Here is a 21,437-nt window from a genome sequence, read left to right as displayed (position 1 = left end):
AGCTTTGAGAACACTTTCATGATCAATCATTATAAAACATATCATATATATTATTCTGAAATGAACCAATCTGCACAATGACTACTTTTACTTTTGGTACTCTAAGTATATTTTGATGATACTTTTGTACTTTTACTTGAGGAACATTTAGAATACAGGACTTTTACTGTAACAGAATATTCCTACACTCTGGTACTTCTACTTTTACTCAAGTACAAGATCTGAGTACTTCTCCCACCTCTGGAAATAATAGATACATGTATATTGTAAGACAAGTATATGATCTCAAAAGTATTTTTGTAATACTTTAAATCTAATGTTAATTACAGAGAGGGGTGCTGAATGGTCTCATTTGAATTATAAATGTAATCAAGCATATGAGGGTTTTAGTACATATTAACGGACGTTTAATCATCAAATTATTATATAAGAATTATATACTTTTCCCCCTGAATGTTGTGGAGGCTGCAGCGTTGGCCCCGCCTAGCAGCTTTCCCGCTCTCCGTCTTCTCTTCGGTCCGCAGTGAATATTTAAATACTGCCGGTCAAACTGCTTCTACCCATTCGTTCTGAACGACCCGACCCAACAAGACTTGAAAATGAGTGGAAGAGGAAAAGGAGGAAAGGGACTCGGCAAAGGAGGCGCCAAGCGTCACCGTAAAGTTCTCCGTGATAACATCCAGGGAATCACCAAGCCCGCTATCCGCCGTCTGGCTCGCCGCGGCGGAGTGAAGCGTATCTCCGGTCTGATCTACGAGGAGACCCGCGGGGTGCTGAAGGTCTTCCTGGAGAATGTGATCCGTGATGCCGTCACCTACACCGAGCACGCCAAGAGGAAGACCGTGACCGCCATGGATGTGGTGTATGCCCTCAAGAGGCAGGGCCGCACTCTGTACGGTTTCGGAGGTTAAATACTCACCATCTGACCACAAAAACACAAAGGTCCTTTTAAGGGCCACCCATATCCTCAAATTAGAGAGCTCCATTCCCTCATGATACCGCATTAGTGAGCACTAGAAGTTGGTGCAGGCGAGAGTATTGTGTCTTCTCTGAAAAACATGTTCAGGATCTAAATATAACTACTTAAATAACATCCCTTGCAAATGAACATTTGGACAAGGACATTAACTATGGAAATACCACTACGACTACGCTTTGTGGTCAAAACAACTGATATATTTGCAAAAGCGATAACAATGTGTATATGTTTTGACTTAAAGTGTAGGGAACATTTCAACGGATTAGTGGAATCTACTGACTTGTAGAGCTGATATGACCTAAATTGTTGCAATTGGACGTACTCACAGTAAATACAGGTATATCTATATATAATACTGGTTTGCAACTCGCATATCATAAATATTCCTATTACTGTATCGACTATTCTGCACAGTTTCTATCATTCTGTTTCGATTTTTTTATTCACGTGTACTATTTTATAAGTCTTATTGTGTTGCTCTTTTGGAGGAGCCTGTGACCTAAGATGTTATTCTCATAACTGCACTGGAGCTCACATGACAATAAGAGCCTTGAATCTTGAAATATCTCAATACATCGGAAAAGTGAGTCTCGTGGATTCATTTCACACAAAGTGAATTATTTCAAGAGTTTGAAGTCTTGATGATTACGGCTTACAGCTAATGAAATCCCAAAATGCAGTATCTCAGAAAATTTGAATATCGAAAAAAAATATCAATATTGTAGACTCAGTGTCAAACTATGATCAGCTAATTAACTCAAAACACCTCCAAAGGTTTTCCGAGCCTTCAAATGGTCTCTATCTGATTCAGTAGGATACACAATCATGGGGAAGGCTGCTGAACTGACAGTTGTCCAGAAGAGAGTCATTGGCCAAAGGTCATTGATAAATAAACTGGCTGTTCACAGAGTGCTGTATATTCATAGAAAGTTGAGTGCAAAAGCAACAGAGATGGCCGAAGAATTGAGAGGATTAAAAGCAAAAGCCATTAAACAATGGGGAGGGGGGAGCTTCACGAGGAGTTGACGGTCGCTTGGGTCAGTGCCTCAAGAGCCACCACGCACAGACTTACCAGAACATGGGCTACACGTTTGCATTCCCCGTGTCAAGCCACTCCTGAACCAGAGACAACTTCAGAAGCATCTTACCTGGCCTAAGGAGAAAAGGAACTGGTTTCTTGTTCAGTGGTCCTTTTTTCAGATGAAAATACATTTTGCGTTTAATTTGGAAATGAAGGTCTCAGAGTCTGGAGAGAGAATGGAGAGGCACCTAATCAAAGATGCTTGAAGTCCAGTGTGAACAGTCCATAGTCAGGGATGATTTGGGGAACCATGTCATCTGCTGGTGTTGGTCCACTGTGTTTTATTAAGTCAAAAGTCAACGCAGCCGTCAACCAGGACATTTTAGAGCACTTCATGCTTCCTTTTTCTGAAAAGCTGAATGCTGATTTTATTTTCCAGCAGGACTTGGCACTGCCAACATTACTAAGCCCTGGTTGAATGACCATGGACATACTGTGCTTCATTGGTCAGCAAACTCGCCTGACCTAAACGCCATAGAGAATGTATGGGGTATTGTCAAGAGGAAGATAAGAGACACAAGACCCAACGACGCTGACAAGCTGAAGGGCGCTATTGAAACAACCGTGGCTTCCATCACACCTCAGCAGAGTCGAAGGCTGATCGCCTCCATGCCACGCAGTCATTTGTGCAAAAGGAGGCCCAACCAAGTACTGAGAGCAGAAACATGAACATACTTTTTATAAGGCTGACATTTCGGTATTATTATGACTTATCAATTATGTAATATTATAATTTTCTGAGAAACTGAATGTTGGTTTTTCATTAGCTGTAAGCCGTTATCATCTTGTTAACATGTACCAGTAGATACATGTTCCAGTTGATGGTAAACAAAACACATAAGAACAATATGAGCTGAGATAGTTATTGTTCCACTTAAGAGTTCTTAAAGAAGTTGGTTATTTGATGCTGTTGCATTTCCTCATATAGAACTATATTTTTAATGTTATAATCATAAGAAACCTCATGTTGAAGAGCTAAACAAAATTAAGTACATTGTTCTAACATAATGTAAACATGTAATTGAAATAGGGAAATGAAAAAAAAGATATTATGTATGCACACATTTCATACATAGTGTGTGTAACATAAGGGAAACAATGTCAAGTTTACATTTACAGATCAGTGCCCCTTGAAAGCCACTCTTGTCCTTTTTATATTTTAATTAGCCCATTAAATCAGCATCAAGTTTCTGATGAGTGTCAGTGAAACATTACATTACATGTCACTTGTTAGATGCTTTTATCCAAAGCAACTTGCATACTCAATACTGTGGGCAATCCCCACAGGAGCAATTTGGGGTGAAGTGTCTCAGGGACACAACGACATGCTGACTGCAGTGGGACTCGAACTTGTTACCCCCTGAATAGAAGTCCAGCACACTACCCACTGAGCCACAGCCTCCCAAACAGTTTAACTAGGCTGTATTTGCCACGCTGTTTGATATAATTAATAGCCTAACTTTGTATAATGAAATGAGTCCTCCTCACCTGGAGACATGTTCACAGCGAGCAACTTTAATGGGAAGCCTGGTTAAACCGCACCCTATGCCCCGGATCATCAGTGTGTTTGCTCCTACCAGAAAACGTCACTTTATTATAATATCATAAACAAAATACAGCTGTTTTTTAAAGGGAGTCCCTGGACACACATGTGGGTAACTTGAAAACAGCTTTTATCAAAGATTTGGTGCATTTGAAATGTTTTCAGTAGAAGAATTAGAGGATAAGCAGCTGAACAGTGCTGTCCACAGCGGGGGAAATGTGACGATTGGAAGCTCCACAAACAAAATTCAGTGAGCATCAGAGCTATACATACTTTCAAAATGAAGCGAATCAAGTCTGCTATCAGTTCCATTAACAGTCAGCCTTCAGCACTTTTTCCACAATGACTTTGGAGGCTTTTATCAGTGAAGAGAAAACACAAGTGGTAAAGTTTTCAGACTGCAGAGTGGCGCCATGGGCTTAGTTGAGTCTCCACGGTTCTCATGGTGTGTTTAAGGGCAGCCCCTGCTCTGCTCTCTCCAGCAGTTCAGTCAGACTCGTGTTAGTGTGAACAGGAACAGAACACTTGAGCAGAAAATGGCAGAAGTCCCTCCAGCCGCTGCACCGGCCAAAGCCGCCAGGAAGAAGGTTTCCAAGCCGAAGGCAGCTGGCCCCAAAGTCAGCGATCTCATCGTTGAAGCTGTGGCCGCATCCAAGGAGCGAAGCGGCGTGTCTCTGTCCGCCGTCAAGAAGGCTCTGGCTGCCGGAGGCTACGATGTGGAGAAGAACAATTCCCGCGTTAAGACCGCCATCAAGATCCTGGTCGTTAATGGGACACTGGTCCAGATCAAGGGCATCGGAGCGTCCGGATCATTCAAGATAAGCAAGAAGGTTGCCGAGCCTAAGACCAAGAAGCCCGCAGCCAAGAAAGTCGCTCCTAAAGCCAAGAAGCCCGCAGCCAAGAAACCTGCAGCGGCCAAAAAGCCCGCGGCAGGAAAGAAGTCTCCCAAGAAGGCGAAGAAACCCGCAGCAGCCATGAAAGCAGCTCCCAAGAAGGCCACCAAGAGCCCGAAGAAGGTCGCTAAAAGCCCGAAGAAGGTCGTTAAAAAGGCTGCAAAGAGCCCCAAGAAGGTGGTGAAAAAGGCCCCTGCAGTCAAGAAATCCCCCGCAAAGGTCGCCAAACCCAAAGCGAAGAAGGCAGCACCCAAGAAGAAGTGAGCTGTCATCAGACTGATCTGACTAAGATCCACAAAAGGCTCTTTTAAGAGCCACCCATTTTGTCATAATGAGCATATTTCTTGTGTCAATAACTGCAGTCAGAATAAGATGAGAGACGAGATGCAAAACGTCTTATTATGAACACGTTTGCTAGTATGAACATGTTTGATCTCAGACATCGAGACAGTATGTGCAATTTGATAATAATGAATAACCTTAATATTCAAATAATGTCATGGTTATTATACTTAAGGGGCAATCCGATTAACAGAAACAGTACTGTTGAATATGTACAAAGTCCAGAAGTGTAGTTAGCGCTATAACCAGCCCACAGCACACACAGCCCATCACACACTACAGCCACCGTTCATCCACAGATTCATGCCATTATCTTCCAAACTGTTTCTTTTGCTTTATTTCTGTTTCCATACTTGAATATTATTATACCAGTGTCCAATCTTCAATTATTTAATTTAAATGTTGCATGGATTGCTTTGTTCTGAAAAGGTCATTTATTTTATCTGTAGAACATTTTTATAATAATTAAACATAAATAAATACATTAACAGCTGTCAGTCAGCAAAAGCACCCTGCATATATCTCTCTCCATATCAAACAGTGCTGACTGTGTAATTGACAACAGATGGAAAGCTTCAGTTTCTGCACTTTTTCTCAGTTAATTCAATATGATTTCTTAATGTTATTGGTGTGTTTTAAGGTGACTACTTTTGTGTGTGTAAATGAATTTATAAACTCCTTTTCTTTTTTTGTTTGTTAAACTAGATATTGTATTTTGGGAGATTTGCCTTTCAGGACAAGGTAGCAGTCAGAGTTATGGTTAACTCTGACTTTGCTTGTTGATGTATTTTGATAGAATAACTATTGTTAACCTTTCACTCATAAGTACAAATAAAACAGTGAGGCTTTAACAGGTATGTCTTAATATCCCCTCTAAAGGCTCATGGAACAAATACTAGTTTATTATTTACAGAGAGTAAAAACAATCTGCTATCTTTGTTTAGTCTCACTTTAAACTAAACAAAGGTATTCAATCAGAGGCCTTTAGGGCAGCTGCTTTTCTTATTCACTCACTTGTTTTTGGCGGTGCATCTTCTGTTGAGAAGAGGCTTCGTTTTTCAAATTACTTTCGTCGAATAGTTGATAAGCTACAGCGCACGTGTCATCTTCCCTGGGCCAATCAGCGCTGACCTGACTCCGGCAGTTCCTTTATAAAGCCGCTGTTCTCGGCGAGGGTTATACTGTCTTGAACTGTGAACACGGAGAAACTACAATGGCAAGAACCAAGCAGACCGCCCGTAAGTCCACCGGAGGCAAAGCCCCCAGGAAGCAGCTGGCCACCAAGGCTGCTCGTAAGAGCGCCCCGGCCACCGGCGGAGTGAAGAAGCCTCACCGTTACAGGCCCGGTACCGTGGCTCTGAGGGAGATCCGCCGCTACCAGAAATCCACCGAGCTGCTGATCCGCAAGCTGCCCTTCCAGCGCCTGGTGAGGGAGATCGCTCAGGACTTCAAGACCGACCTGCGCTTCCAGAGCTCCGCTGTCATGGCTCTGCAGGAGTCCAGCGAGGCTTACCTGGTCGGCCTGTTCGAGGACACCAACCTGTGCGCCATCCACGCCAAGAGGGTCACCATCATGCCCAAAGACATCCAGCTGGCCCGCCGCATCCGCGGAGAGAGAGCTTAGACTGACCCGAAGCCAGCCCACACAAACCCAAAGGCTCTTTTAAGAGCCACCTCACTCTTCACTAAAGTGCTCATTCCTCTATATTTTGACATTTGTTACCAACAAACACTGGCCAAGATTAGAATCATTAGTTTAGTAATAACAAAGTTACATGGTTTGGGATAATGACTCATTCAGACATTAGTTAGATAGTCATTCTATGCACAATTTTTCATTTGACACTTTGAATCGTGTCCGTTAATATCTAGCATTAATCTCAACATAATAAAATGTTCAATCATAAACACTAATACAATGTTCCCCAGTCACGGTGTTACAGTGTAACTGGAGTCATGACAACTGGCGGCATCCTGTTATGTTCGTCACAGGGATCCGGGGCGTGTCCATTGAGGAGCCATTGGGGATTTACCAGGAAATAAACGTCGATCACCTCGTTTGTCGTTTACATTCATATTTTGCTATATCTGCCTTCCTAACATCACTTTGATGCACATTCACTACTCCTATGTGAGGTGGTGGGAGAGAGCTCGATATCGCGACCCTTACAGGGAGGTATCGGAAATGACAAAGTAGGTGACTGAGTGGATGCCTGTTCAGAACATTGCAAACTTGAATAAATAATTTAAATGATATATTTGTGTCCAACTTTCATTTGTACATCGTTCTTAATGTGATGTATAGTATATTTGATAGCTGTCCACACCTTCAGACAGCCTCAAAGTAAAATACAAGTTGTTTATTCACAGCCCGAAAGCAGCATCGAGGTGACTGGATCATCAGACAAGCTGTGATCAGCTCCGATCCAATTGTGATATCAATTCTGTAGCTATTCTCCAGCGAGCAAGTCTTTGTATGAAATACCTGTATCCCTCTCATCACAACAAGACTCTACACTGTGCAGGAAAACAAATTACATACATGAAAATAACCTTGATGCATAGCTTGGAATGAAACAAACAAACTATCTTCCATGGCTAATAATACTGATATGTCACAGTACCGTAAACCACAGAAAAGTAAGTCCAGAATATATTAACTAAATTAACTGAGCAGATCATAATAATATTTCTAATTGTGCATATGTCACTCCGGGTTTACTGTGAATGTTTAGGGTTAATGTCCCGATGTGACATCAGTGTCACAGCGATATTTATCTCATTTGTTTCATAACAATTTGATAAATAATTTTTCCACAACAGGTTCAATGTAATCAGAATACCTTTATTCGCCCCACATAGGTTGTGTTACAGAAGAAAAGAGCCAAAGACAGCTTCATGTTTAACAAAGGACAAGCATTTTTATTATTGTGTTTTACTTTGAGGCTGTCTGAAGGTCAAAGCTAATATAAATCACATTAAGAACGATGTACAAATGAAAGTCGGACACAAATATATAATTTAAATGATTTATTGAAGTGTGTAATGTTTTGAGCAGGCATCCACAGTCACCTACTTTGTAACTTCCGATACATCCCTGGAAGCGTCACGATATCAACCTCTCACCCACAACCTCACATAGGAGTAGTGAATGTGCATCAAAGTGATGTTAGGAAGGCAGATATAGCAAAAGATGAATGTAAACGACAAACGAGGCGATCGACATGTTTATTTCCTGGTAAGTCCACAATGGACACGCCCCGGATCCCTGTGACGAAAATAATAGAATGCCGCTGTCAGTACCAGATATGTTCGGCCTACCAAATATGTTCGGGTGTATTTCCGTCGCATCCGTCATCCGTCATATCCGTCATATACTCACCTCCCTCTGCTCCCAGCGCTATGCTGCCACACACCGGCCGTCTGCGGAACTGCAGCCGGAGGAACTCGGTACAGCTTGTTATGTGTGTGTACTTAATTATTTACAATTAAAAAATATATATATTCTGCGTTACTTTAGCCAACACTTTTATAATATATAAGCCTGATCATGTCGTTGAAAGCAAGTACAGATGTTCTCCCTTTTCCACAGTTCTGTGTGAACTTCATCTAAGGTAGATGCTTTGCTTCTGCACCAGTTTAGCAGAAGTCTGTTTTGTAAGACTGGTTTTGTTGCAGTCTGTTCATGCTATGTGTTTCTTGCGTAAGACTATATACACACGGAACACATGTATTACAGGGCTGTACCCAGTGTGCTTCATAAAACATTTTTGAAGCTTATTTTTTTAAATTAAGCCGTTTCCATGTTATAACAGCATCTCGTTAAATCAATATCGGAAACAATAATTGTCTTTTTGTGGTTATTTAAATGTAATTTATGGTGCTATTAGAGTGCTTATAGACTGACCCGTTAATACAGATGCCCCCCCCCCCCCCCCCCCCCCCCCCCCCCCCCCCCCCCCCCCCCCCCCCCCCCCCCCCCCCCCCCCCCCCTTTGTGTGCGGTGAGCTGGAGAGAAGGCAGTCTATTTATTTTGGTGAAAAAAAAAAACCCTAACATATATGGATTGAATCAGAATATTGTGTTGGATCAAAACATATTGTACATTTTGAGAATTCTTACATCTATTACAATACATTTTGAGCTTTGGACAATGTTTGGATCAAACGAGCCAGAAACAACCTTAAGCAGCCACCACTGGAATATTATTGCAGTAATATCATAATACTAGTAGCCTTATATTAGTGTAGCCTAATATTGATCGACAAATATTTAGAAATAAATCTGGTTCTGCCTGCCTGCCTCATCGCACTATGCCCTGCTGCATTACCATGTATAGTATTTACATTCATAATGATCCTTTTTTGTTGCAGAGCTTTAGAGGCTTTAAGAGACGAACTGTCAATGATGCCAACTTGGCGACCTACAAACTAGATATAGCAATCTTGGAGCTATTGCGGCTAGCTACTTTCATTGGAAAGAGTCTCTAATTTTTTGTATGTATATATTTCATATATCCATCCCAAGCTTACCTACCCAACTGAATGAATTCACACATTCAAGTAAATAGAAAGACAGCACAGCATTCAAGTGTTTATTGAGAATTTGAACTTCAACGTTAATGGAAAAAGCTCCAAACTTTTCTCTACAGCCCTTAGTATCAAGAAATCCTTCTAGTTCCTTTTACATGTGGATAGGAAAACAGCACAGATTGTTCAGAATATATGAGGAAGCCATCAGGGAAGCAGCATGACCCAAGGCAGGACTGCAGAGACAGGTTCAGCCACGACCCGAAGTCCACGACCCGAAGTCCACGACGGGCAGCGTCCGGGAAAACCAAACTTGAAGGTAAGATATCAAATGATGATCTTCATTAATTGCAGTGACAATTTAGTCTATTCTGACATTTGTTTGTGTGAGTTAATCTTTACCTATGATATCTGGTTGCAGAAGGGACTGCAATAGCCTGGATGTTGGTCATCAGAGTAGATGCCCTGCAATTCTCCTCTTTTACCTTTCCCAACATATCCTATGAATAGAAAAAGAAAATATTGTAATTGAATCACACTAGGACCACAACACACTAAATATGTAATGACACATAAACATTATTATCCAGAATAAGAAGTCTACCTGGTTTGCAGTTTTTGTAAGGCTCCAAGCATCCACGGCAGGTGTCAATGGTGTACATGACGTTGAAATCCTGCTTGTATGAAGCAGAGAACAAACTCCATGTAGCAACACCTGTGTAAAACAAGCATTTCAATAGAGCCATTAAAAATATGCATAGACACCACAGCTGTCGTATACTGCTGCACCTTCACTGAATCACTTACTCTCAAGCCAGCGAAAGTGGGCCCCTCTTCTGAAAGACACAGTGGACATTGTGTCTCTGAAGGTGGTACACACTAGAGTGAGTGATGAGTACGCTTTGTCACCTTCCTGGAGAACCACTTCCATCAGAAGGTCCGAGAGAAGACAGTTTGGCAGCTGTGAAGTATTGGTCAGACTAGATCAAACATATTTAACAACACATTGACTAGACTGTTGCCAGCACAATCGAAATACCAAGATTCTTTGGGCTTCAGGTAGCAAAAATACACATTTTTAATATTAATGTTGAATATATCACACACATTTTTCTTATGTTTTGTTATTCTTCTCCTTGAGGTAAAAAACAGCTATCAATAAAGTTAAAAAAAGCAGTGAGACATAATAGTTGGAAATTCTGCCGTGATCACAGGTCGTTTTTTAAACAAAAAACAGTTACTGCTTCACTGAAAAGATATTACCTCCAATATGAAGCACATGTCGGACTTTTGAAACTGGACCTTTGAAGGAAAATATAAGGTGTGGGTCATGTGATTGTTTAATTACATGTGTATACAATTATCAATATGTATGCATGTGTTAAATAATCTGGATCTGTCCGTGGCTATAAAAATCACATAATATCAGGATGAAAATGTAAATCAGTGTCAAAGAAACTGTTGTCTATAAAGTAACATTTAAAATGTATGATTTACCCTTCAATCTGGTACCGTTCCATGAGCATAATGCACCACCATTTCCGGATCTGTGCTATGTCCCGCTAAAAGAAAATGTAACAATAATAAAGTTGAAAATGAATGGAACCTCATCATTTGTCTACTCAATGTTAGCCCCCTCTTCCCCCTGAAATACTAACTCAGAGGATAAATACTGACCTCGGTAAACCAAAGTAGAGCATCTGTGCTGAAGTTGAGTGCATACTGTGAAAGGATAAAGATCTGTTAAGTTATGAGTTTCAAAAACTAACAAAACCCCTTAAAAAAAAGTGTCAAGGGAGGAATTTACCATCAGTATGAAGACACCACAGTCATTGCCCGTGGTTTGGTGAGGCTAACCCTGTAAGAATTTGGAATATAACAGTGATGTTCATGGTCAAATGGAAAATAAAGACATGTGAAAGCAGGTGTATGAGATGGTGGAGAAATGTACCTTGACGTCTCTGCCGAACTTTACTGTCCACTGACCTGGAGCAATGCGGTGCGCTAGGTCACTGTCAAAAGAAATGATAAGACATGGGAATTGATTTGGTGAAGGAACGCTATACACAATATAATTCATGTTTTTGGATTTCCTTACATTGAACTATTGCATGCCTTAAAAGAGGAAAGTTATGAAAGCCACTGAACGGGGCTAAAATAAAACAAACAAAAATACGTTTACCAGCCGCTGAACAAAGCTGAACTTGAAAACAACCTTTGAACAAGGCTTATAACAAAATGAATATTATAATTCATAGCATCCTGTTGCAGACTCTTTTTCTTTTGGTTCCACTAAGGACACTCCAGACTTTGTGGAAATGGAGATATATTATAAATGAATTTGATCAGATTCAGACCCCTGGTCTACAAGATGGTTACTGCAGTATTAGAATACTATAAACTATTTAGAACTCCCATACAAGCCACAGAACGGTGAGGGGGTAATCATGTTACAAAAACCTAAATATGTCCTTGTAGGAATTGTCCCCAAAGCCATCTGGCTTAAGAGGGTCGAGCAAATATAACTCTCTCTTTGCTGGCTTGATCACCTGTCAACCATTGACAAAATAGCTGAAATTAGACATAATCAAACACCAGAAGAAAACCACACAGCACAACTTATGTTCATTTTGTACATGCTGGTGAGATCATTTGGAACAGACTCACGCAAAGCAAATAGTGATCTGCCTTTCCTTGCTGCCGACTCCAGGCAGGGATGAAAACCATGTCCTTGGTGGCCAATTGGTCAGCCTAGTATTTTAAACAAGGGATTTTAAGTTGCTGTATATCAATTTCAAGAAACATAGGTCTCAAGCAACAGGAACTTACTGGAAAACTGGCCAACACGTCAGCTGTTTTGGACTTCCAGGTAGGAACCACATACATATCCACGATGTATATATCTTTGCCCTATATTGATAGTTTTTCAAAAAAAAATGAAATCTTCATAGAAGTATGTTCAACAACAAGAGACAACCACACTTCACGAGATTGGAGTTTCACCACTAAACAGCTATTTAGAAAATATGTGTTATTCAAAAGAAAAAAGCAGGCCAATGATGTCTGTTGAAAACCGTACATGTCTTTGGCTTCTTGTACCATCTTCAGGCACGTGTTTCCAATCTGAAACAGTAACAACAGTAAGTTACCTGTGCCATTTATTTGAGACAAGATGAAGTTGGGAGGAAAGCTCAAGTATACCTACATTTGACTCCATGCACTGAGGAAGACCCAGGCTCCAAAAGTCCTCTCTGGTCAGGCACACATCACCCTCCTTCACAATGACCTCTGCTCCAGGCCTATTGTGGTCTAGCACATAGCTGAGCTGCAAATAACAGATTGCAAAACATACTTCAAGCCAATAGAAAACATAGAAAAATTAAAATCAAAACAATGCACCTCCATCAATGTGCATGAAGTAAACATATATCTACCAGCTTGTCTTGAATCGGATGTAGATCCTTTGCGTATTTCGCACCAGAGAGGGCATACTGGTGGTCAGCAACAGACCCCTCCGAATCCAACTTCGGTTCAGCTGTTATTAGATAGACAAAAAATAAACAGTATTATTGAAGTACCACACATGAAGTATACCTAAAATGTGTCCTTGTATTGATAATCAAAATACCTCTCAACATAGGCCTGATAAAGGGCTTCAGCTGAGACACATTCACACTCTGTCTCAGCTGAGCTCCTGTTGAGCTCAACAGGGTTGCCACACCCTTGTTGGTGATTGAGGAAACCACATAAGGGCCAAACCAGTTGCACTCCAGTTTTCCACCTTTTCGGCCCTCCTTCCTCTTATTCGCTCTTAGGACCTCATCTCCAACGTTAATCAGGAAAGATTTCACATTCTTTCCCTTGCGTTTTTCAAAAGAGATTTTCTGTCTCTGTTGTGCTATTTGGATGTTCTGGTAAATCTGAGAAAGATATGTAACAGTTATCATTTACAGTCCTTAACATACGCTTGCATTTTTTAGGAGTTATTATGTTTTAAATATTGCCATTTTATTCTCACCTTCGAGTGCAAATCTGCAATGGTTGCAGCCTTTGCCTCAAGCTGCTGTTCTGCCTCATCAGCAGGCACCAACACAGAGGTATCATCCCTGTCATTGACTGTAGCATTTATAACACCCGGGACGCGAGGGTGCCTCCCAAACTGGGCAAAATAGGGCGTGCACTTGGTTGACCTCTGAAAGCATAAAAATTCCTTTTAGTATCTCTGTTGAGTATTGTTTCCATCTGCATTTGTTACAACATTGTACCTGCTTTGAGGTGTTAATGCTCGCCACAATGCCCCTCAGATGTAAATCCCAGTCATTCTGGTCCTCTCCACAGTACTTTGCAAGTGCTTTTTTTTATGTTTGGGTTTGTACGCTCATCTTGGCCATTGCACTGGGGATGGTACGCTGAAGTGATGCAGTGTTTTACACCCAGTGCATCAAAAACACCACGGTTGACCTGCAGATGGTTTAGTGTACACCAATTACCAAATTACCTGAAAAATCGTATTACATTGTTACACATAACACATACACTGTATTAGATAGATTATTGTACCTCATTGACAAATTCCCGTCCTTGGTCGGTAATGATCTTCTCGACAAGACCGAAATCTCGAAGAATATTCACAATCTTTTTTGAGACCTCAACAGCTGTTTTGTGGTAGAGCGTTTTTGCTACCACCCACTTCGTGAACAGATCAGTCGCTGTTAGAATGTATCTGCAATATAAAATGCAGAATGTTGTAAATACATACAGAATCACTGTAAATGATTTCCTTTCTTTTTAAACCAGATTCTTCACGTTTAGAACCTTTAAAGGAGGTTACACATGCTTCAGCCCATCATGATAGTACCTTTTGCCCTTAGCAGTGGAGGGAAGTGGGCCAATGAGATCCACACCAAGGACAGTCCATGCCTCGGGAACATGAATGGGATGCAGTACGGGTGCAACCGTTTTAATGACCTCGTGTTGCTGGCAGCGGGGACACTCATCAACCTTAGCAAATATCATACATTTTCAATCAGCAAAACAAAAAACTTTAGGTATAAAAATGATAGAACAGAGAAAACTTTCAGAGGAGACAGAATTAAACTGTTAAAGTTCTGAAATATGTTTTCTCTGCTCTGATGGAGCTCAAACTGTCTCACTCTGTTTCAATGTACACATACAACACATTTCTGTAGATCAATAATCAGTCAGTCAGTCAAAAACTCCCACCCATTTCTTCACGTCCTCCCGCATAGTGGACCAGTGGTACGTTGCCAAAACCTTCTCGGTGGTGCGCCTTCTCCCTGCATGACCTCCGGAACCCAGGTTATCATGGCACTCCTTCAGGACATTGATAATTTGGTCCTTGGTGCACACAACCATCCTCTCATTGTCCTTGTATGTGTAGTACAAATCTCCAGCTGGCACAACAGGAACAAAAAAACAATCATTTAGACATGTGTAGAGATGACATTATGACTAAAAGCTGTTCAAGAAATCCAGTGGCAAATGTGGTTTAGACGTAACAACTACAGTAATGTAAAGTGTGTATAAAAAGAAAAAGGAGAAACAAGCTGTGGAGTCCTTGCGATTTACTGAAAAATGTTGGAATTGCAATATGATAAACCATTAGAGGTATGATCACTTTTGCACCAAAAAACACCATTAGATAAATAGATAGATAGATATATACTTTATTGATCCCTATAAGTAAAGGGATGTGATGATGTCACATGTACAGGGGGTTTATACCTCATAATAAAAACGTATGTTCGTGACTTAACCATGGTCTTATTCTGTTACTTACCTTTGATCAGGTATTGTTTGGATGCCCTCCGAATGAACGCCTTCCTTTTATCATGCTTTTCAGCGGCGATGGTGAGATTGTGGTAACCACCATTGAGCACGTACTGCTTTATCTCAGCATAAAAGCTCTCCATTTCTGTCATGAAAGTTAAAATGTTCGCGGTAATTATGGGGAAGCGGAGGGATCTAGATCGTTCACACATAACAAGCTGTACCGAGTTCCTCCGGCTGCAGTTCCGCAGACGGCCGGTGTGTGGCAGCATAGCGCTGGGAGCAGAGGGAGGTGAGTATATGACGGATATGACGGATGACGGATGCGACGGAAATACACCCGAACATATTTGGTAGGCCGAACATATCTGGTACTGACACCGCCAGTTGTCATGACTTCAGTGACACTGTAACACCGGTAGCTAGGAAAGAGCAGTTTGCAATCGTAAATACTAATACAATGTTCCCCTTGTCCACTACTGGCCAGTCACTGCGGTAACTAGGAAAGATGCAAGAGCATGACTCTACTACATGCACATACAAGAGACTAACACATAGGTAGGAAGCACTCTTTAAGGAGGTTTGTGTGGCTCTTAAAAGAGCCGTTGTTTCGTTCTTAATGAGTCGGGTAGTTTACTTCTTCGCGGCCTTCTCGGTCTTCTTGGGCAGAAGCACAGCCTGGATGTTGGGCAGCACACCGCCCTGAGCGATGGTCACTCCTCCCAGCAGCTTGTTGAGCTCCTCGTCGTTGCGGACAGCCAGCTGCAGGTGACGGGGGATGATACGGGTCTTCTTATTGTCGCGGGCAGCGTTTCCAGCCAGCTCCAGGATCTCAGCGGTCAGGTACTCCAGCACAGCCGCCAGGTAGACGGGGGCTCCGGCTCCGACACGATGAGCATAGTTACCCTTCCTCAGATGTCTGTGGACACGGCCGACAGGGAACTGGAGCCCGGCACGGGAGGAACGGGTCTTGGCCTTTGCTCTAGCCTTTCCGCCGGTTTTGCCTCGACCTGACATTCTGGATAGATTTTTTTATTAAGTTGAGGAAGAAATGTGTGTCTACCTGCCAAGACAAATTATATATACACCAAGCTGCCTGTTGATTGGCCATCTTGACCGTATCTCTCATTGTCCAATCGGTGGAAAGCTTAGGGTACGTTTCCTTATGTCACAGAGCCTCCTCTTTATACTTTTACTTCAAAATAAAGGTATGTAATGTCTTGTTGCTTTGTTTCTTTAACTCTCACACTTTGTTGCGTGTAGAATATAAGATATTCAATAAAGAAAAAAGAACAACATCAAAAGAAAAAGCAGCAATATGGAGATAAGACTTTATTCATTCCCAAGGAAATCGGGTGCCAGAGTTGCAAAATATTAAATATAATAATCATAGTAATAATAACAATATTAAAAAAAGTGCTGCTCTGCCTCCTGTCATCATTAATGGACGTCTCTTTAAAATGACTGCTCAGAGGAGAGGAGTTCTCATTTCTCTAACCGCCTGCTGCTTCCACTCCTCTCTCCTCGGTTCCCTTCCTCGACTCCTCCGCTCGCATCTCCTGCGGGCAGTACGAAGACACGAGGAGAGGAGTCGAGAAGGGGAATTAGAGAAATGTTGTTCGCTGCTTGTGATGATTGAACATGGATTGCATTTCCATTTACACTTGTTGTCTCCTGGGTTCTCTAGTGCTCGGAGTCTGTCTTTTTATTTTCTTTCTCCCAACCCCCATCCCCTCGGGAAGCCTTTTGCCCCCTGTCGGTCATCATTGAAAATAATGATTTGTTCTTACAGTTTTTCTCGATTGCTAACACACTAAAATTCTACATAAAGCACAATTATTTTAACTGACACTCAAAGAGCAAAACATCGGCTCAAATCTCCAAAACTCTAAACACGTTTTCACACAATTTACAAATCAACATGGCACTTTTTGCAAACCACTGCACACGTTTCTCCACGTAAGACACAGGAATCTAACATAAAGTCACGTGTTAGCAGGTTTAAAACACTGATATTCAAAAGGCCTCACACATCGACCAATGATCAAGAAACACGTTCCACCTGACCAAACACCTGATAACATAATTGTTGGCTCATCAATCAGGATGTTAGCACTATAAAAAGACCACAGGTGAGTACTTTCTTACAGCATCAATGGAAGCCAACATGGAAGCGAGAGCGAGAGCGAGAGCGAGAGCGAGAGCGAGAGCGAGAGCGAGAGCGAGAGCGAGAGCGAGAGCAAGAGCAAGAGCAAGAGCAAGAGCAAGAGCAAGAGCAAGAGCAAGAGCAAGAGCAAGAGCAAGAGCAAGAGCTGAGAGTGAGAGGAGGAGGAAGAGGTGGGCTGAGAGTGAGAGGAGGAGGAAGAGGTGGGTGAGAGTGAGAGGAGGAAGAATGAGAGGTAGAGCTGGAGGGAGAGGACGTGGACAAAGAAGAGTACTCTCTAAGGAAATGAAATGTTATCAACCATGGTTTGACGATGAGAGAGGCTGGACACAGGGTTCAGCCTAATCTAAACCGATGTACTGTTGCCTCTGTAATCCGGACACTTAGACTTGAAAACATGTTAGTTACCAGTTTGTAGCTCTGCATAGTTCATGATATATCAGAGCTTATATCTGTTGTGTGAAACGAATTTACTTCATTACTGTAATTGAATTGTTAGCATGTTGCATAACTGGACACCAATCCTGCACGATGTACTGTGGTAAACTCACTTTTATGCAACACAGACACTGACCGACTATATCTTTGTTTATCTGAAGGACTGAGAAACAAAGAGGTGGAAGGCTAAGGATGTTCAATGAGAAACAGGAAGCAGCAGTTACTAACTGGGTTTTGGCAAACAATGCATCACACTTAGAGAGATCCGAAGCAGAGTAACTATGTGCTGAGATGTTGCACGGTGTTATCTTTGAATACAATGTGATTTCTTTCAACAACTCATTTGTATTTCTTCATTTACTGTATTTCTGTAAACTCAAGCAATCTTTCTCTGCAGAACCCTCTCTGTACAGAGCACAGCCCAGAACAGATGAAGTGCTTTAGAGTATGCTCAGCAGTGTGTAGCTGGGTGGTCAAACCATCTAGTACAGGGGTGGCCAACCAGTCAGAGGTTAAGAGCCAAATGTTTTCTATGTTACTGCAAAGAGCCACATCAAACACACAGTCACTGATACCGCTTGTTTCAGTTTTTTGTTTTCTGGAGACAAGATTTCAACCATGTCACTGATGCATTTTTGTGACATTGGGATATATATTTTTTAAATCCTCTGGAGCAGAGAGAGGAGCTGTGGATTATTGTTATTGATTAATGCATCAGTGTTTCTTAGGGTCAAAAACACTAAACCCACAACTTAAAATGAAAACGTTTATTTAATAAAAGAGCACATGTTCAATGTGAAAAGTGACAGTAGTTATAGATTATTTGCAATTTGGTGCTATATATTTAAACAAAAAAAATTATATATATTTTTTAAACACCTTGACAATGGTAGGGGAAACACTGGATAGTGTTTAATCAACGATAGGTTTTCACCCCCTCAAAGGTGATTGGTTCACTGCATCACAGGTATTATTGTGATTGGCTCTTGGGCCACATCAAAATTAGACGAGCTGTCATCCTCTCATACTGACACCTGACACCACACATACACAAGTAGGGAGAGCCAATTTTATCCGAGCCCAAACAACTTTGACCGGCCAAATTACGTCAGAATGATCAGCATTCAATACTTAACAGACCTACTAAATATCAGGTTTAACTGTCAGGAGTAGCTAGTGTTGTCACGATACCAACATTTTGGTTTCGATACCAAGTCAATAATTGCGATTCCGATTATTTTTCGATACTTTTCTTTAAAAAAAGGAAACAGTCTTAAATGTAATTATTGTGCTTTATTTCACACCAGACCAAAACCATAACACACACTTTTAAACAATGAGAACAATAAATTAATTAATAAAATGAATACATGTCTTACAGACAGGCCTCGTGGTGTCCGTAGGCTTGCCCTCACTGTCAGAGATATAGCTAAAATACATCAAAAATGTTGCTTCTGGCGTCTTTTTTGTCAACAAGCCGAGGCGCAGCGGCAGTTGCACTCCCACTTGCAGCCATGCTTCTCGTGTTCTCACATGCTCTGGCAGCTAGCGCGTGGCCGCCTGCACGAAAGAGGGGAGGGACTTAGAGCGTGCTTGAGAGAGTGGAAGCAGAGTGCTGAACACACACGGCTCTTATTAAAACGGCGCTTTCTCACGGGAGTACTTTCCCCCGTCATTCTTAAAGACCCCGTGAAGTGTGCGCCTGTGCATTATCTGTTATGCTAATACGTATATTAATGACCAAAATTGTCCATTGGAATCATATCAAAAGATGTTGGAATAGCAACGAATTTGACGAGTTTTGAATTTGCCGCAGGGAAATCCGCAGTTGACCTCCGCCTTCGTGGGCGTGGCTTGCGATCTACTGCGTGACGTCACGAGATGGTCGCCGCCGAAGTGTTTACATTCATCACAGTTTATTGTTTCTCTGTTTCAAAGTCGAATTTATCAAAGTTTTTGAGCGAGTATTTTACTGGAAAGTGTGTCGGAGTCGACTGGAAGTGATTGCCAATTGAGAAAACCTGACAATGGAGGCGACAGTGAAGAAAAAGGGAGGAAAAACACACGGGAAGCGATGCATTGCCGCTGGCCGTATTAATGTCAAGTCTGCCGAAGTGGCGATGTTTATGTTCCCAAAAGATGAAGCTGAGCCTGGCTGGTGTCATTGTTTCGTAGATTCGTTGATTGTTCATGACAAATAAAGGCCACTGGTCGATTCGAGAGAGAGAGAGAGAGAAAGAAAGAGAGACTGAGAGAGTTACAGGGTTGTTGTTAGCATCTGGTGCTAGCTCGGAGCTAACGGAGATTAGCTGTTTCAACAATAAGGAGAGGGAGAGTCCTCTCCTGTGGGACTGAGAGAGATAACGTCAGCTCAGGGAGGTAAAGGACTCTGAGTGATTATATTGTAAACCGTAGCCTAAGTTATCTCAGTGGGTTTAATAATTTAATAGTTTAATAATACTCTAGCACATGACATGTACATAAGCTAATTATTTCCCAGAGGCTGAGCCCGAGCAGAGATTTTAAACAAGGCAAAGGACCCCCCTGCACTTCCATCTTCTGTGCCACTTTCCTCATCTATCCTGTCAAAATCAATCATTTCTCTCGCACTTGTATCACTTTCCAAAGTCTCCGCCATGTTTACAATCACAACAGGGCCCATCTTGTGACGTCACAGCCGCTATCGTCTGCAACTTCCGGTAGGCTTAGACGGCCGATATTATTACAATTAATAATTACAAATTATTTTAGCCATGAACAGGCACAATGATATTTAAGGAATGAAACTGCCATTTCATTTTGGCGCAAAAACATGCACTTCACGGGCACTTTAAAGTACCGATACTAATGAAACGGAGGAATCGTAACGTTTTTAACGGCAGGGTATCGCGGTACCTTTCAAGTATCGGTACACCGTGCAACACTAGTCAGGAGTCAGTGTCTCTCCCCCAAACTCACACATATACAATTCGATATGAACTTAAGAGCCGCATGAAACTAGGCAAAGAGCCGCATGCGGCTCGAGAGCCGCGGGTTGGCCACCCCTGATCTAGTATTATGAATGAAGTTATATTTGGTGCAAAAGTTTGCATTTGGTAAGTGTTTATGTAGTTTTGAGTGCAGTTCTTCACTTAGCAGGAGAAATTGAGGAGTTTTGCACTTTGGGTGTGTGGTTTTGTGAATTGTGTTTAGTGTTCTGAGAAAAAAAGAATGTGTGTTAGCAATCGAGAAAAACTGTAATTGATTTTCTTGGCTAGATAAAGGTTATACTACAACTACTACTACTTTAAAATAAGATCACTTACAAAAAAGTAGTCATTCATGTGCAAGCTGAACAATATTATAGACCTATCTATAACATAAATTACAATGAGACGTGCAGCGGATGTTAATGTCAGACGCCCAAAACAAGCGAAAGATGCAACATAGCTCTACATGCAAAGGCTTTGAGAGCTTATACAGTAACAGGAATATTTATATGATATGTGAGTTGCGAACCTGTATTATATATAGATATACCTGTATTTACTGTGTGAGTACTTCCTATTGCAACAGTTTGCGAGTAATTTTTCAAATGGTAAATGATTTCAAATATGGAGGTGTTATAACATACACAAACCTAACACCTGATGAAGGTAACGAAGTCTTGAAATGAGTGAAAAGTAAACAATTATCAGA

At 41.5% G+C, this 21,437-nt stretch overlaps 4 protein-coding genes across 4 annotated transcripts; 3 read left to right on the top strand and 1 right to left on the bottom strand.

The window, feature by feature from the left end:
• Positions 1–554: 554 nt before the first annotated feature.
• LOC117548945 (histone H4) lies at positions 555–1,600 on the top strand. Its single transcript, XM_034220480.1, has one exon. The coding sequence runs from the start codon at positions 600–602 to the stop codon at positions 909–911; it is 312 nt and encodes a 103-aa protein (XP_034076371.1). The 5' UTR covers positions 555–599; the 3' UTR covers positions 912–1,600.
• A 2,484-nt stretch (positions 1,601–4,084) lies between these two features.
• On the top strand, positions 4,085–5,689 carry LOC117548942 (histone H1-like). The gene has a single exon (XM_034220478.1). The coding sequence runs from the start codon at positions 4,140–4,142 to the stop codon at positions 4,758–4,760; it is 621 nt and encodes a 206-aa protein (XP_034076369.1). The 5' UTR covers positions 4,085–4,139; the 3' UTR covers positions 4,761–5,689.
• Positions 5,690–6,035: 346 nt separating this feature from the next.
• Positions 6,036–7,009, top strand: LOC117548950 (histone H3). Its single transcript, XM_034220484.1, has one exon. The coding sequence runs from the start codon at positions 6,052–6,054 to the stop codon at positions 6,460–6,462; it is 411 nt and encodes a 136-aa protein (XP_034076375.1). The 5' UTR covers positions 6,036–6,051; the 3' UTR covers positions 6,463–7,009.
• Positions 7,010–7,851: 842 nt separating this feature from the next.
• On the bottom strand, positions 7,852–16,203 carry LOC117548943 (histone H2A). Its single transcript, XM_034220479.1, has 2 exons — positions 15,542–16,203; positions 7,852–8,132 (listed from the first exon to the last, which is right to left on the bottom strand). Exon 1 carries the CDS (start codon positions 16,172–16,174, stop codon positions 15,791–15,793), a length of 384 nt encoding a protein of 127 aa, XP_034076370.1. The 5' UTR covers positions 16,175–16,203; the 3' UTR covers positions 7,852–8,132; positions 15,542–15,790.
• Between the last annotated feature and the right edge of the window lie 5,234 nt (positions 16,204–21,437).

The sequence above is a fragment of the Gymnodraco acuticeps genome, unplaced genomic scaffold, assembly GCF_902827175.1.
Source record: "Gymnodraco acuticeps unplaced genomic scaffold, fGymAcu1.1, whole genome shotgun sequence".
NCBI classification, from domain to species: Eukaryota; Metazoa; Chordata; class Actinopteri; order Perciformes; family Bathydraconidae; genus Gymnodraco; species Gymnodraco acuticeps.
Note: the sequence above shows the minus strand (reverse complement) of the source record. Positions and strands in the feature narration are given on the sequence as shown.